At 42.9% G+C, this 16,252-nt stretch overlaps 1 protein-coding gene across 6 annotated transcripts in view; it reads right to left on the reverse strand.

Moving 5' to 3' along the window:
- The window catches only part of SDK1 (sidekick cell adhesion molecule 1), a 597,718-nt gene that overhangs the window by 166,523 nt on the left and 414,943 nt on the right, over positions 1-16,252 (reverse strand). For all 6 annotated transcript variants that reach the window (XM_081889040.1, XM_081889039.1, XM_081889043.1 and 3 more), the window contains exons 16-18: positions 14,624-14,771; positions 13,499-13,639; positions 4,460-4,641 (exon numbers count right to left, since the gene is read on the reverse strand). In XM_081889040.1, coding sequence (XP_081745166.1) covers positions 4,460-4,641; positions 13,499-13,639; positions 14,624-14,771 — 471 coding nt within the window. The remainder of the gene's footprint in view (positions 1-4,459; positions 4,642-13,498; positions 13,640-14,623; positions 14,772-16,252) is intronic.

Here is a 16,252-nt window from a genome sequence, read left to right on the forward strand (position 1 = left end):
ATCCATGGCTAATAGTCACGATGGCTACATGCAACACAACCATTTGGAGGTAGGGAACTGCAAATGAAGAGGGCTACAGGCTTCATGTTCTATTTCTTGACTTCCTGGACCTTGAGCCATCTGGCTGGCCTCTATAGGAAACAGGGTACTGGACTGAAGGGGGTCCCAGTTTGGTTTGACCCTGAAGGGCTCTCCTTATCAGACAGACACCATTATAGCAGCCAGGGAGAAGGAGGACATTTCTTTGATGGGCCTTGAGTCCTCCTACCTTGGCTATCCATCTACTCAGCTTCTAACACAAATATTAGCAGGCACAGAGAAGAAAGCCAGAAAGATGGAAAGGCCAACAGCTTCTATTTTTCCACCTTTTATAGTACAATGTGGCTTCCTTCTTTCTTGCCCCTGCCTGCCAAAATTTTGTTTTTTTAAAATTCTCACCCTGGATTTAGGAGCTGTTTATTTTATTTGGGAGTGAAAAATGGTCACAAGCAGCAATTGCCTGGACATTCTCCAACTGCAGAGCAATAAAGGGAAACCCATCATATTGCTCTGAGGCTCTGACATTAATAATCTCTCAAATGAGACTGAGACCAAGCCGCTTGCTCCTCTTTTGGCCCCTTTCCACACCAAACAGAGAAGACTTCAAAGGGAAAGCCTAATCAAACGCAGTTCAATAAAGGCCACATTATCACATGGCAATGCCCATGTCTGAGTAATCTGTCTACATTATGAAGCACTAACATTAAAATAGACTACAAATGTCCAGCTTTTAATCTACACCCAACCACAATCTATCAAATAGTCAAAGATCCTTGCCCAAGAATGGCACAGGGCCTTTTACGCTCTCTTGCATTCTAAATACCATTCTCTGTCAGGCCCCTAATGTAGAATGGAAAGCTTTCAACTTGCAACGCAGGATTTATATATTTATAAATGACTACAGACAGCTGGTCAATAAATGATGATACTAACATCACACAATATCAAGCAAGCTACGTTAGTGCCAATTGCCGGGTTTAAGGAAAGGGACTGGAGGCCTGAAAGTAACAAATGTGCCAAGGAAAATGGCTAAGGTACTGGGTCAACCTGAAATGTCAAGAGAAAGGGAATGTCAAACCTTAAAGGTAACAAAAAGAATGTGATTAAAATGAATGCAAGAAATGAACATCATGGTGGGTACAAACTCATACACTACAGAGCTCTTGCTGGCAGTGAAGAATACAAGAGAAGTGCCTTGATTTTAGCAGGTTCGTCTTTTATAGGCAAGCAAAGGAAAGATGACTGCATCAATAGCAGGCAAACCCAATTAGGTACACTAATAATTTAATGACTATTTGAATCGGGGGAAATTGTCCAGTGGTTAAATAGAAACAGCAGGAATGAAATGCTAGGAGATGCAACCCTACGTCTGTTTACATATTGAAACATTTCTCCAGACAAAGCTATTGGAAAATCAGCTGGGGATTTGTTAAATTATTATTGCCCCTAATTGGCTTTGCCTGTTGCACTTAATCTTCCTTATGGATAGTTTTGGGGTTCTTTCAAAATGTCTGGAGAGCTTTGATTTTTAAGGAATTTTAATGTATTTCCATTCCTAGTTTATAACTTTAAAAAGATATTTCTGGTTTAGTTGTGGGATATCATGCACAAACAACTTTGCTGGCTCCCGATCCTTTTTCAAGCTCAATTCACAATGATGCTGCTTACATTTAAAGCCCTACAAGCTTTAGGGTCTGTGGGCTATTCACATCTTGGACTGCCTCTCCAGACGAGCCTGCCTATTACTGATGCTATCATAGGAGGTGGTAGACCTTGGTGAGCACCAAAGTTGTTTTAGAGGGAGCACTCGCTACAATTGCCACAAACCCAATCCGGCACCTCTTAGGCTGAAAAAGAAGCCCTACTGGTGCCTAGCTTAATGCCACTTTCCATTTTGCCATGCTGTCCACACACTTGAAGCTATTGTGGAGTGGTATTTTACATGCTGCTTTCATTCTGCTGTTTCTGTTCTTTCTGACTTTTTGCTTAATGCTGCTCTGTGTTTTTAGTTTTTAAATGTCTCGCTGCCCAGAAACATGAATGTGCGGAAAGTGTGAGATATAAACTACTAACCAACTAAAAGCATTAATATTATTTAAAATAGAGATGGTACAAAAAATAAACTCGTGGAAGTAGTACAACAATAGTACAATAATTAATTCAACCCATGTTCTGTGTGTCCTGCAGTGCATAGGACTAGATCTTGACACAGTGCTCTGTGCTTTTGTGTTGTGAGGGGACCCCTAAGAAGAGAACTGCTGGGATGGACCAAGAATCCATCTGGCCCAGTATCCTGCCTCCAACAGGGGCCAGCCAGAAGCCTCCCAGGTGCCCAGAAGCAGAGTCTGAAGACTCAGCATTGCTGTGTCAGCAGCTGCTGTCATTGATGGTTATCCTATATAGCTGAACTCCCTACTCTGCTGTAGCACATTAGAATCAGAGACTTAGAGGGGCAGGGGTTAGAGCAGGCACATAGCAACAGCAGCACAGGCACCTGTATCTGTGTATCCTCCATGTGCAGTATCTTAGCATTAGAAGCTTCTCTTGTTTCTTTCAAGCCGATTTCACTCATAAAAAAATGCCTGGGCAAGTCAGTTGTTCCTTTTATTGACCCATTAAGTTGCTGTTGCATTTCAACGTATCTCACACCCCTAACCAAAACACAGAAACAAAAATATTCTCGCAAGGCAAACTGTATTTAATCATGTAATAATATTGCTCTCCTATTCCCAGTCAGCAAAACCGTAACATGCACTTTACTGATTATGAAGTAACTGATGTACTGTGTCTCCAATGGGAAGTTTTAATAGCTCTCTTGCTTTTTACAGCCCACTAAAGCAAAGACCGTGACACTCTCACTACGGCTCAAAATTCAACATTGGCCTGCAATTTGGGGGCATCGGTGGAAGCAGCAATGGCTTCGTTTTCAGTCACAAGAGGCTTTTAGCAATGATTAGGAAGCTTAAAAGGGGTTTTGACATGAAGAGGACAGAAGGGCTCAGAAGGCTGGAGCCACACAGCTATTTTTCTTTTGGCAACCATTAAATCTGCAAGGGGGAAGTTTTCCAATCACTGTCGGGAGCCAGTGGGGCGATAACTGGGAGCCTTCAGTTCTCATGTGCACTTGCCCCAAATGGCAAGCTATAGGAACAACAGTTGGGGCACTTTCCTGAGCTCTGGGCTAGTTCTACCCATCCAAACTGGCCACAGGCTCTCCTGGACCAGAAGAGCTCCAAAAGGCTTTCAGTTTGGCAATGGCCTCAGCAACCAGGTCTTCTTGGTTCTGCTGTGCCTCTGTGTGTTCCTTGGTCTGTGGCTCCAGGGTTGGTCCAGCTCCCAAGCTCAACTCCTGGATCCTCCTTCCTTGTCTTTGGTGACCTCTAACAGTGGTAGCTCAGCCCTGACATTCCACATGCATAGGCCTCTTTGTATCTTTACACCCCCTAATTTTAGGCCCCACTTCAGGATTCAAGACAAGCAGTATGTCTTGGCCCATCCCTACCCTCTCCAACAAATTGTGTCACCACATGAAAATGCACAATGAAAGGGGAAACATTGGCCCCAGATAGGGGTGGTAGGGATACAGCTGTTGCTCTCCAGGGCAGCCTAATTTCAGCAGCCTAATGTAGCCTAATTTCAGAAATTTTAAATGATAATTAGAATGGCACTATTCTGGACAAGAACACCTTTAAAAAAAACCACACACAACAACAACAACAACTTAGCAGTTGCTGTAATTATCCCAAGGACAAGAGACACTACAAAGTAGGGGGAGAATGTATTTATGACCCAATTAAGAGTGGTACATGGGTCCACAAGCATTTAGAGTTTCACGGTGCTCTTAATCAGGTCAAATTGTGCCTGCTGAAGAATTCTGAAAGTGTTTATATTCCTTGGCCTATCACAGTTGGTCCAACACAGAATATATTTAATCTACTTTTTACCTGTCTGGGTGTGACATCAGATACAAAGTAGGAACACACAAACTGTGCAAATACTTCTGCTGGTTAAATAACAACAAAAATGCACTATTTGGCATTAAACAAAAGGGAAAGGTAAGAAGCACTTGATCAGATGCTATTTCTTGGTGCACGAAAAGGCCTCTTATCACCTTTTGCTCAGAACTCACTTTTGCTCCTTCAAAACGGGATCAGAAACAGACTCCCTCCAGGAGAGTCTCCCTCCTACGCAGACACACTTTAAAAGATATACACTACTCTTCACCAACCTGGTGCCCTCCAGATGTGTTGGACCTCAACTCTCATCTGCTCCAGTCAGGATGGCAGTATGAAACCGGGGTTGAGTTCTAGTCCCAAACATCTGGAGGGCACTAGGTTGACAAAGACTGCCATGTGCAAACAAGCTGATTGACCAGTGCCATTTCAGTCACCAATGAGAGGAGATCCAGGACAGAACTCACCTCCTTGCAAAGTATATTCGGTGACTGCCCTGCTGAAGGCTCCCAAGCCAGCTCCATTGTAAGATGCAACCTGGATTTCATACTGAGTCCAGATGATCAGGTCCTTTATCAGGCAGTAATTGATCTCTGCGCTGGTGATGTTCTTGTACTGGTATTCTCCGGGGAGGCCAGCCAGGCGATACCTATGAATATAGACAGAGGATCATTTGCACGAATTACTTCAATTAAAGCAAATACATGGACTAACAAAACAGCTTCCTTTCTAAGCAGGCAATATGAAATGTCCTACCCACTTGGGAGGCTGCTGGTTTGGAGCACCCGACAAATACTGGCTGGTCCCACCTCCAGAGCCTCCAAAAATCACAGAAACAGTGGTGGGCCTGAGTGGAGACTTGGACTGGAAGGGGTAGTAATCATCTCCCTTTCCCAAGCACTACTCAGGAAGAGGAAGCCAACACTCATGTGTGCTCCAGACCAACTGGCTCTGTTGCAGGTGCCACATCATACTCATGTCAAGCTTTGTTAGAAATCAATCTTTGAGTGCAGCAGCACCCATACTGTGTAACTCTCTGCCAACTGATATCAGACTGGCGCCTTCGCTGCACTCTTTTTGGTGCCGCCCTCCAACAATTTTCTTTAGGCAAGTCTGCCTAGAAGGTTGGCAGGTGTTTTAATCAAGTTTTTAACTTCTGGTTGATTTGAAATATTAGTCAAATATTTTAATTACCTGGGTTATTTTGGGGGGGGGGTAATACTACAGTGGTACCTCGGGTTAAGTACTTAATTCGTTCCGGAGATCCGTACTTAACCTGAAACTGTTCTTAACCTGAAACACCACTTTAGCTAATGGGGCCTCCTGCTGCTGCCGTGTCGCCGGAGCACGATTTCTGTTCTCATCCTGAAGCAAAGTTCTTAACCTGAAGCACTATTTCTGCGTTAGCGGAGTGTGTAACCTGAAGCATATGTAACCTGAAGCATATGTAACCCGAGGTACCACTGTATTTTTACTAGTAGTTTAATACTTTTATTTGTCTTGTAAAGTGCTTTGAGAATGGTTTGTTTCTACAATCAAGGGGCATCTAATTTCGATTAAACAAATGAAGGTCTGGAAAGTGGTGAGGTCAGCTGGAACAGCTGTGAACTTGCTCAGTTGGTGCCATGGTGCTGATGCACCATGTGGCTCAGCTCACCGTTCCTTGGACTCTGGCGCTGGGCAGCTCTCCCTACTGCTTCAAAACTGCATCAACAGAAGTCTAATGTCCAGATCAAGGGAAGCCATAGTATGTAGTACGCTCTATTCTGCCTTGGTCAGACTACATTTGGAATATGGTGTCCAGTTCTGGGCACCAACATTTAAGAAAAATATTGACAAGCTGGAACGTCTGTAGAGGAGGGCAACCAAGATGGTCAAGGGTCTGGAAAATAAGGCTTATGAGGAATGGTTGAAGGAGTTGTGTGTGTTTATCCAAGAAAAGAGGAGACTGAGGGGAGATATGATAGCCATCTTCAAATATCTAAGAGCTGTCACAAGGAAGGTGGAGCAAGCTTGTTTTCTCCTGCTCTGGAGAGTAGAACTTGAACCAATGGCTTCAAGTTACAAGAAATAAGATTCTAACTAAACATCAGGAAGAACTTTCTGACGGTAAGAGCTGTTTGACAGTGGCATTGACTCCCTCAGAAGGTGGTGGACTCTCCTTCTTTTGAGGTTTTAAAGCAGAGGTTGGATGGCCCTCTGTCGTGGATTCTTTAGTTAAGATTCTCTTCCAACTCAACAATTCTATGACAAACCTTCCCCATCTCTCCTGCTAGACAGCTTCCCAGCCTCACTGGAAAGAGATATAGCTGAGGCATACAACAGAGGTGGCAGAAATAACATACAACATCCAAACTCTGTATTATAATAATAATAATGTCAATTTCAATAATAAGAATTATATCAATAGTAATCAGACACATCCATGGAGGAGAGTGCTATCAATGACTACTAGCCATGAAAGCTATGCTGTGCCTCCACAGATAGAGGCAGAAATTCTTCTGAATACCAGATGCTGGAAGCCACAGGAGGGGAGAGTGCTTGAATCCTGCTTGCTGGTTTCCCACAGGCAGCTGGTTGGCCCCATGAGAAGAGGATGCTAGACTAGATGGGCTATTGGCTTGACCCAGTAGGCTCTTCTTATGCTAATAACAATGCTATTGATAGGAAGTTATAAATAATATATTCTTAGGGTTTCTTTATTGTAACAGAGTGAGCAGCAAAAGCAGAGGAAGACTGACTCCTGCCTGACTGCTCCAATATTTATATGCTGATCTCACCAAGAATACATGCCTAGGGCTAAGCAAAACTCGTGTTTTATCCTGCTTTATGGCTGTAGAAAAATTACAGCTTGTCTAATAAAAATGATGATTTAGTGTTCAACTTCCCTTTGCATGCCCCCTCACCACACACTTACAGATTTTTCCTTTTTTTGGTCATAGTGCAGCAATAAATCTGTTTGAGCAACGTTTATCCCTTAGACTTTTGGCCCTAAAATGGAGCTAAGGAGCAAATCAGGCTCTCGTTGTGGAACCACATTCATAGCACAAATAATGACAATTGGGGGAGGAAAATGGCTTGCTGGAGATTTCCAGAGAGTGAGTAAAAGGGTTGAGCAGGAAAGAACGGGAACATCTAGGCTTGTGTACCAGCTCTGTGTGCACCTTGAGCAACAGATTGTGATCTCATCTGAGTCAGATCTCACCATGAACAAGGCATCTCAGTGTGGATCAGGTGCCCTGAGTCACTCTGTGGAAACACCCAGAGCTCAAGAGAGGAGGGGATAAAGAGGTGGGGAAAATCTTTCCTTTGGATGGACAGAACACAAGAAGAACCCACTAGCCCATCTGTTTTTTTTTTTTTTATAATAATTTTTAATGATTTTCAAAACATATGACATACAACAAACAACAACAAAAGAAAACACATATATCTCAAAAAACAAAAACATACAAATAAAATTGACTTCCCCATACCTCCCTTTTACCGCATCCTTATTTTTCCATTTTTTTAGCAACCCTTAAATCAATTTTTCTAATTAACTCTCTTTTGGATTTTCTTAAGATTAACATTTACAGCTGTAATTCTCTGTTTCTTACCCCTTAACATCTTATCAATCCACAATTTTACAACAATTTTTAAGATATACTTTAAATTTTCCCCAGTCCTCCTCCACTGTCTCTTTCCTCTGGTCGTGGATTCTGCCGGTCATCTCTGCCAATCCCATATATTCCGTCACCTTCGTCTGCCATTCTTCTAGAGTAGGTAGTTCTTCGGGCCACTAGCCCATCTGGTCCAGCATCCTGCTCTCAACAGAGGCTGAACAGTTGCTTGTGTTGGAAACTAGGAAGCAGGATATGAGCACCAGAGCTCTCTCTTCCCCTGTGGTTTCTAGCAACTGGGATTCAGAAGCATCACTCCTTCCCAACTGCAGAGGCAGAGCACAGCCATCCTGGCTAGCAGTCTTCAATAGCCCTCTCCTCCATGAATTTGTCCAGTCCTCTTTTAAAGCCATCCAAGTTGGTGGCTATCGCTGCCTCTTAGCGAGCTCCATAGTTGAACTCTGCGCTGCAGGCGGAAATACTTTCTTTTATCTGCCCTGAATCTTCCAACACTCAACACATCTTACTTTCAAGTGAAGGGAATTATTTTCTGAGGCCACTCAAATCAGTAGGTGGCAGAGGGCTACTTCTTTCCCAATTGTTTTTCCCCTGTAACAATCAATTTAAAATCATACCTCACTCCCTCTTTTTCTTCATGGAAAGGGAAGGAATTTCCATGAAGGGTGGTGGTGAAAAATTATGGTTTTTTTCAGGGCTTTTTTTAAAAAATAAAGAAAGTTAAAATCATTGAGTATAGTCGGAACTTTCACAGTTCTCTTCCTGAGGAATCTTCTTCAGGTCCCCAGTTGCTCACAAAAAAAAAAAAAAAAAAAAAAACTGGGCAAGGAAACATTTTTATTTTCCTACCCACAAATAGCAAAGTCTTATCTTGTGGGAGAATGCTGATGCATCTTTCTAAAATTTGACAGGCTTCATCTCCTCAGAAGATGCCTGCAAACTGCATCTACTTCTGGCTGTTTTTTTTTAAAAAAAGTTAGCAACTTTTCCTTTTTTAAAAAATAATTAAGTAAGTAAAGGTTCCTCACATGAAAACCCCTAAATGGGTATGCCTGAACTTTGGCAGCATTAATCCACTCTGAGGGGGTTCCTTTGCCTGCAGACTTTATACACTTGTGTGGAAAGGATGGGAATTTACATTCATTTTTAGATTCCCCATTATAGCCAACATTTCCAATTTAATAGATCAGATTTGGATCCAAAGAAGAAGAAAATTAGAATGACTCAGAGGGGATCTGAACTACATCAGGTTGCTTTCACATATTACAGGTACAATTACAAGGTGAATCTTGTCATCATTGCACACCTCTAGTAGCATCCATGCAACTAATAACAGGCACAAATTGCCTTCATGGCCAATTGCTCTCCATTCTGTTACCACTCCTCTAATGATGATCCACTGCATGCAAAGGCTCAATTCATGGGAGACAGCATACCATTTTTTTTTAGTGTTGTTAAAATTCCTATTCAGTCCAATGCCACATGCACTCACTTTCACTGCAAGCTGCCTTGTGAATTCACTGGATGGATAAAAATATAGATAAAGGTAAAGGTACCCCTGACCATTAGGTCCAGTCGTGGACGACTTTGGGGTTGCGGCGCTCATCTCGCTTTATTGGCGAGGGAGCTGGCGTACAGCTTCTGGGTCATGTGGCCAGCATGACAAAGCCGCTTCTGGTGAACCAGAGCAGCACACAGAAATGCAGTTTACCTTCCTGCCGGAGCGGTATCTATTTATCTACTTGCACCGGCATGCTTTCGAGCTGCTAGGCAGGCAGGAGCAGGGATCGAGCAACAGGAGCTCACCCCGTCGCAGGGATTCAAACCTCCAACCTTCTGACTGGCAAGGCCTAGGCTCTGTGGTTTAGACCACAGCGCCACCTGCATCCCCAAAAGACAGATAACATTGCCTTAGAAAGTCCCAGACCCAAAGTAATATCTGATTTGATCCTCACAACTACTCTAGAGGCAGGTTGGGCAAGCTTCATAGCTGAACAGAATTTGAACCTAGGTCTTCCTGGTCCTAGTCTGATACTTCGCAACACTGAATTCATTCATTTATTCATACCTTTCTACCCGTAGGCACTGAAGGTGGCTTAGAAACCCATAATTACAATCTGTGCAGTATTAACAAGGCAATATAAAGCTGGCTTATGCTGGTTCAGACCATTTGCCCATACAGGCCAGTGGGCTGGCAGGTGCTTCTTGAGACACAGGTCCTCCCCAACTCTACTTCCTCAGATACTGTAAATGGAGATGCCAGAACCTGGGATCTGTAGAACTGTGAGTCCTTTCCTGCCACATAAGAATTTACCAAGGCATGAAGGCTGTCAAGACCTGGTCCTTCCCAAAGGGGTGCAACTGGTGGAGACAGAACTAGTTTACAACAACTTGTCATTGTTCCTGCAGGCATTGGGTTGGCCACTGTGAGCATGGATGCTGGACTAGATCCACCAGGCTCTGCTCGTGTTCTTAGGCACAAGGATAGAATCTACAGGTCAGTCTTTGCCAACCTGGTACCCTCCAGCTGGTCTGGACCATATACTTTATTTAACAAGATTCATATGCAGCTTCCTAAAACAACAACTCCCTCTCCATGGTGGGGAGCACCATGATGATGCACCATCATTGTGCAGCTTCCAGAGAATGCTGAAAATGCACCTCTTTACCTGGCTTTTAACACTTGAGGTGTGGAATTTTTGGACCCATCTTATTGTTGTTTTGAACTGTTGTTTTGAACTGTTTTTTAATGTTGTGTTTTGATGTTGTGACCGACCCCAGGACCTTGGAATGAAGGGTGAATAATTAATATAATATAATATAATATAATATAATATAATATAATAAAAACAATAGCAGCAATAACAACACCTCTAAATGATTTTTATGTACTGGCTGAGACTGATGGGAATTTTCATTCAAAAAAACACTCTCTCTCTCTCTCTCTCTCTCTCTCTCTCTCTCTCTCTCTCTGTGTGTGTGTGTGTGTGTAATCTCGAGCTCTGATTATATGATAGAACAAATACAGGAACATATATATTCACTTTAAAACAAAAAGATATGAGTTGCAGAGGAAAAGAAATCAAATCAATGTCTCTATGTAGGAGTTATGACCTACATGAAAGCCAAGGCCATCTGGTGAATCCCTCAAAGCCCTGTTCTTGCACTCAGCGGAGGGAAAAAACCACATTGAAAGGAAATAATTATCAAAAACAAACAATCCTCGGAAGCCTGAGAACTTGCAGGCAGGGAGGAGGGAGGAGGAGAGATGTTTGCCTATTCCCCTTCAGGAAACAAGCTGTACAATAGCTGTTCAGAATATGCTAATCCACATATCAGAAATAAGTAGACTAAATAGCCGTCTGACTTGCAAATGAGGCATTATGACTCTGGGAGACGACAAACATGGAAATAGTTATATTGCCGGCACTTCTATTTATCCCTAAATTAACAAGCCACAATTGTGGGGAGGGGTTTGGGCAACAAGCCAGGCCTGCCTCAGGTTTTCCTGCTCAAGGCTTTGATGGCTGCACAGTGGCAAACAACACAGGACTGCATCTATTTAAGTCATACTCAGAGTAGACCCATTAAAAATAATAATGGATGACTAACTTACGCCTGCTGTTTTCAATTGGTGTGCACTAAATATGACTGAGTATTTGGATACAACCCAATGTCAAGCTGCAATGACTCCCTCTGTAATGTCTGGCCCAACTGACCCCGGATCTTGATAAGATGCATCTCCTCAAACCCTCCCTGCTCAACACTGCTAATTTCCACTGGCAGGATCAGAAAAACCAACTTGTCATGAGTTCGGGTCATAGGTCAAGTTGACCCAGATGTTATGGGAGAAGGAAACATGATCTGGAAGCTGTGATTTGAGCAGCATCCCCATTTTCTTCATACCTCCCCCCTCAAAAAAGAGGGAAGGTGGCCTGCCTCACTTGCAAATTCACACTTGAAGAATATTCATCCAAACTCCAGATGCAAAGTTATGGCTCTCTCTGGGTTGTCCCCCACACATCTAGGTGGAAACCTAGCTGAATAGAAGAATGTGGAGAAGCCACAGCTCAGCTGTAGAGCAAGGGCTGATTCCTGGGAGTTCTAGTTTTTAAAAAGGAGCCCATTGCAGATGATGCAAAAGACACCTGTCTCATAGCCTGGGGAGCTGCTGCCAGCTAGAGGAAACCATACTGGCGTAGATGGGCCCACTGTCTGATTTGGTATATGCTCTGTGCATCCTGCTGTTCTCTTGCAGTCAAAGCATTGGTTGTCCCTGGGATTGTGCTCTTGGCTTAATGCTCATTCCTGGTTCTCTGCGTGCAGCATCTCTCTGCTAGGGAGCAAGGGATGGCCAATTTGCAAATGTCACATCCTTCTGTGTCCGACCTCACTGTGAGCTTTGACATATATTATAATGGAAGGTTCAGTGCACCTTCAGGTGTTAGAGGAGTTGGACAACAGAAAGGTGGTCTACTTCTGGGCCTGACAACATCTATGCCTGACAGGCATGCAACACCTTGCGAGTCTCAAAGTTTAAATTTACAGCTATAGTGTGTCAACTCCCAACTGCATGCTTCAGTGAAGACTACGGCTGGGAACGGGGGGAGGGAGGGGAATGCTGCTGACAGTTGATGCTGCCAGAAACCAACAAGAAGCTCGCATCCTGCACTGGAGCAAAAATGAAAGCAAACAGAAAAGAAAGCAAACTTTGGGGAGGACTGCTCTTTCATCAAGAAAGGTTAGTCTAGTAAAAGACAATGCTTGCCTGCAGCATCTCTCTCAAGGAAAGGCTTGGGATGTTAAAGAGCAAGGCTTCAATTCTATAAGCAAGGCTCACTAATCAGCTACTGGAGGGAACTAGTAGAGGAGGGCTGGACTAGATGAGAGCTACCCAGTTCTGCAACAAGATGCAGCCCACTTTCTGTTTCAGGAACTGTTTTCTCAGTCCTGCACCCAGGCCCTGGCAGGACATTTCCTATGAGCTGACCATGGCTCCTTGGTTTGCCAATGGAGGCTACCATTCACTGCTCCAGTAAAATCAATGTTACAATAGTCATCTGATCACTGTCCTATTACCTGTGTGCATCTGCTGGGAGTTATGATAAGCACACAGGCAGAAATGTATGAACATAAGAACGGAAGCACTCTTACAGGGCAGCCCTGGTATAGTGAGCTCAATGGAAACCTGGTGGAAGAGAGGGGACGAGTTGGGCATGGTTTTCTCTGCATATAAACTTTATAAGAGGGACATGGAAGGGCATCCCGGAGGTTGTGGCCCTCTGTCCATCGAAGAGAATATTGAGTTCAGCAAGCTAGAAATCCCAAAAGGAACAGACACCTCCATAGAATTGTTGTGGGTGGTGATACTGGATCCCAAGAGAAATTTAGTACTGGGGATGAGCCATTGTCTCCCTGATCAAAATGGTCAGGGAGATCTTGAGATGAAGAATGAAATTACGGAAGCATCTGAAAGACGAAATGTTGCAGAAATGGGTGGCTTTATTCTTCACACAGATTGGATACATATGTGTTCCAGTCACAACAAAGAAATAAAATCACCAGATATCCCGAATGACTATGCCCTCAAACAGCTGGTCATGTAACCAACCAGAAGGGCAGCAGCCCCTCTTGAGTGTTGACCAGGATCTGGTGTTAGCATTGCAGTGACCATAGTGCTATCAAATTAAATGTGCATGTAAATACGTTTTATGAAACTAGGAAGTTTCCAAGCCAGGCTCAGATAAACATGTAGATCATCTCTAAAGATAATCACTGGGGTGAAATCTTGTTTGCCAGATGTCACAATGAGACATAGTTCATCGCCACTTTTGTTCATAGCTTAGACAGACTTCAGACATTTTAGGGCAGGTGAAGCTCACTTACCGTAGGATGTAGCCATGGAGAACCCCGTTGTGCTCACTTTCAGGAGGGGGTTGCCACTGAACCATGATAGACTGATTGGTCCGCCCGCTAGCCACAATATTTTTGGGTGATGCACTTGGAGGTTCTTCAGGTAACATCAATCTACATGCAGTCAGACATGGAAGAAAATGGCAAAAAGACCCTTAGCTGATGTCTTCACTTAAAGACAATATAGTGTTGTTTTCAGAGGTCTAGTTGAAATAGTTGCAACAAATCAACATAGTAGAAAGCCAATTAAGCAAGCAACAAGAGAGACAGCTGCTGGGATAACTTTATTTTGTCTGAATCACTCAGCTTGCCATGATCTCTCAAAATGATTGCATGTTTGAATGAATTTACACAACAGCCAAGAATGCATGATTTCTTTCAAATTTCTCCACCCACCATATAATATACCCACCTCCCTCACCCCAACACTTTATCTCAAAATCTCTGCGTTTCAAAGCCCTCTAAATTTTGGGTTCAACAAAAGACCAATGCATTGGAAACCAAAGGTGGAAGTGCACCCCCCTTTATGTTTTGTGGGGCAGATCAATGTCCAAAGGAAATGTTATAACCATTGCACAGTTGACCAAAACACAGGGAAAGTTTTCTAGATCCCTACTTGTTCAATGCTCATCTTGACAAGTAAAGACTTAAATGGCTAGTCTCAGCATTCCTGAGAGTCTCCTTGCACTCAGCAAGGGGCTGGGGGCTGCTTTGAAGAATTTACAAGAACATAATACCTGCCCAAAAGGTTTAGAAAGTGACAGGTGGGGTGAAGTTTCAAAAAGCGACAAAATGGTCTTGAACACTCAGGTCACCCAGTCTATGTGTGCTTCTCAAAACCTTTAAACTCCCCCGTCATGTTTATAACCATCTCAAAAAAATGTGCAATGGAGCTATATTTTCTACTTAAATTATGGTATTTTGATTTCTGAAAATTTGGTTTTCTGGTCACATTTTCAGTGGCTTAAGAGGAACAATGACTAGAAAGGTCAATATACGTTGATCATATCTAACATAGTGGTCCTTGTTTTCACAAGCATACTTATATCCAGAGCAATGATCACTTAATGTTCACAGAGGGGTTTTGTTTCATGGTACCTGCTGGTTTCTCTGCTGTACTGGCCCTTGCCCACTCGGTTCACGGCACATACTCTGAATTGGTAGGTGCGGGCGGGAGTTAAGCCGCTCACAGTGATGCTGGTCATCTTTGGATCAATGTCTGAGAGGTGCACTTTCCATGGAGAGTCTGGTGGAGGGAAGCAGAATAATGGCATCAGCATTTGACTAGTATAGCAAATAATCAGATCTGGATGACCCACAAGAAGTCAACAACAGAGAAGTCCATTCCTTATGGAACACCTTTCTTCCACTTGCCATTGCTATTTCCATCTTTCATTGATTTGTCATGCCTTATATTTCAACCTCACCATTACACTGAGCAAAGCACCCTGCTTTGAATACTTCTATAAGTATTCAAAATGGAACAGTGAAATCTATTTCCAAATTAGGGCTATCAACTGCTCAAAGCTTCCTCAGTCCCTAGAACCATTAATCCAGGACACTTGGCCTCAAACTATTTAGCCTCATTGATTACTATGAAGATAAAGGCATGGGCAGGGTCTGAAATATCTGGAGAAAATATGCCAGTTCTGAGAATATTTGCATTTTTTCACACCCACTATTCTCCCCACCCCTATTTGCTGAGAATAAGCAAGCTCAGTTCAAATCAATGGCTCTTGCTTTCAAGTAAATGCTCTTAGAGTTGGACTGTTAGTCAATGAATAGTCTCACTTTCAACCAATTAATCAACTGATTAACTTATTAAAATAAACACGGAAGCAGCTTAATAAAAGGGATACTTTCCAGATATTTAATCAAGGTAACGGGTTGTATTGAATTAGCAGAGACATAATTTATTCTCCCGAAAAAAATAGCATTCTCTCATTCTTTGCTTGGAGAGCTATGTTTACAGCAACACCATCAGCAGCAATGAACACATTTTCATAAAGGAACAGATTAACATCCAATTAAAATTAACCTGTTAATCCACCTTGTAATTATTTTATATACCTTTTATCGTGTCCTCCCTTTAGCTGTAGTCTTTTCTAAGTTGAAGAACCATAATCTTCTTAAGCCTTTTTCTGACATTACCTCTTAAAGATATGAGCTCTCTCCTTCATGTTATACCCATGTCTGAACATAGCTGAAAATGCAATATAAGAACCAGACTTTCATGTGCATAACCTTCACATACAACACAATTCTGAAAGGGGCACAGAAGTTCAGTATTTCTCCATAGTAATGGCTTTATGTGATTTTCCATAGTGGATTTTTGTCCATAATGGTTCGATATGCCGTTTAACTGCAATTGCTTCCCCCAAATAATCCTTTGAATTGCAGGTTGGTGTGGAAAATTTACTGTTAGAGATTTCTTGCTTTCAGAGAACTACATATCCCCAGAACCAAGCCAGGGCCACCCATCCTTTGCTCAGCTGTGCAATGCAACCCTGACCAGGCCAAAATTCTGCACACACAAACTGCAGAAGGCACTCAGAGCCAACAGCACAAGATGATTGCACCCATCAAGCGACACTTAAACTATTTTCACTGTGGAAGTGTGTCATGAAGAGCACTTGCATTTTCAAAACATAATGTGAAAAGCTGCCCTTACACTCACCCTATGTGGGAAGCATCCTGCAATACTAACTCCTTTTGTTATCTTTCCCC

Source organism: Podarcis melisellensis (genome assembly GCF_964234715.1).
Source record: "Podarcis melisellensis genome assembly, chromosome: 14".
NCBI lineage: Eukaryota > Metazoa > Chordata > Lepidosauria > Squamata > Lacertidae > Podarcis > Podarcis melisellensis.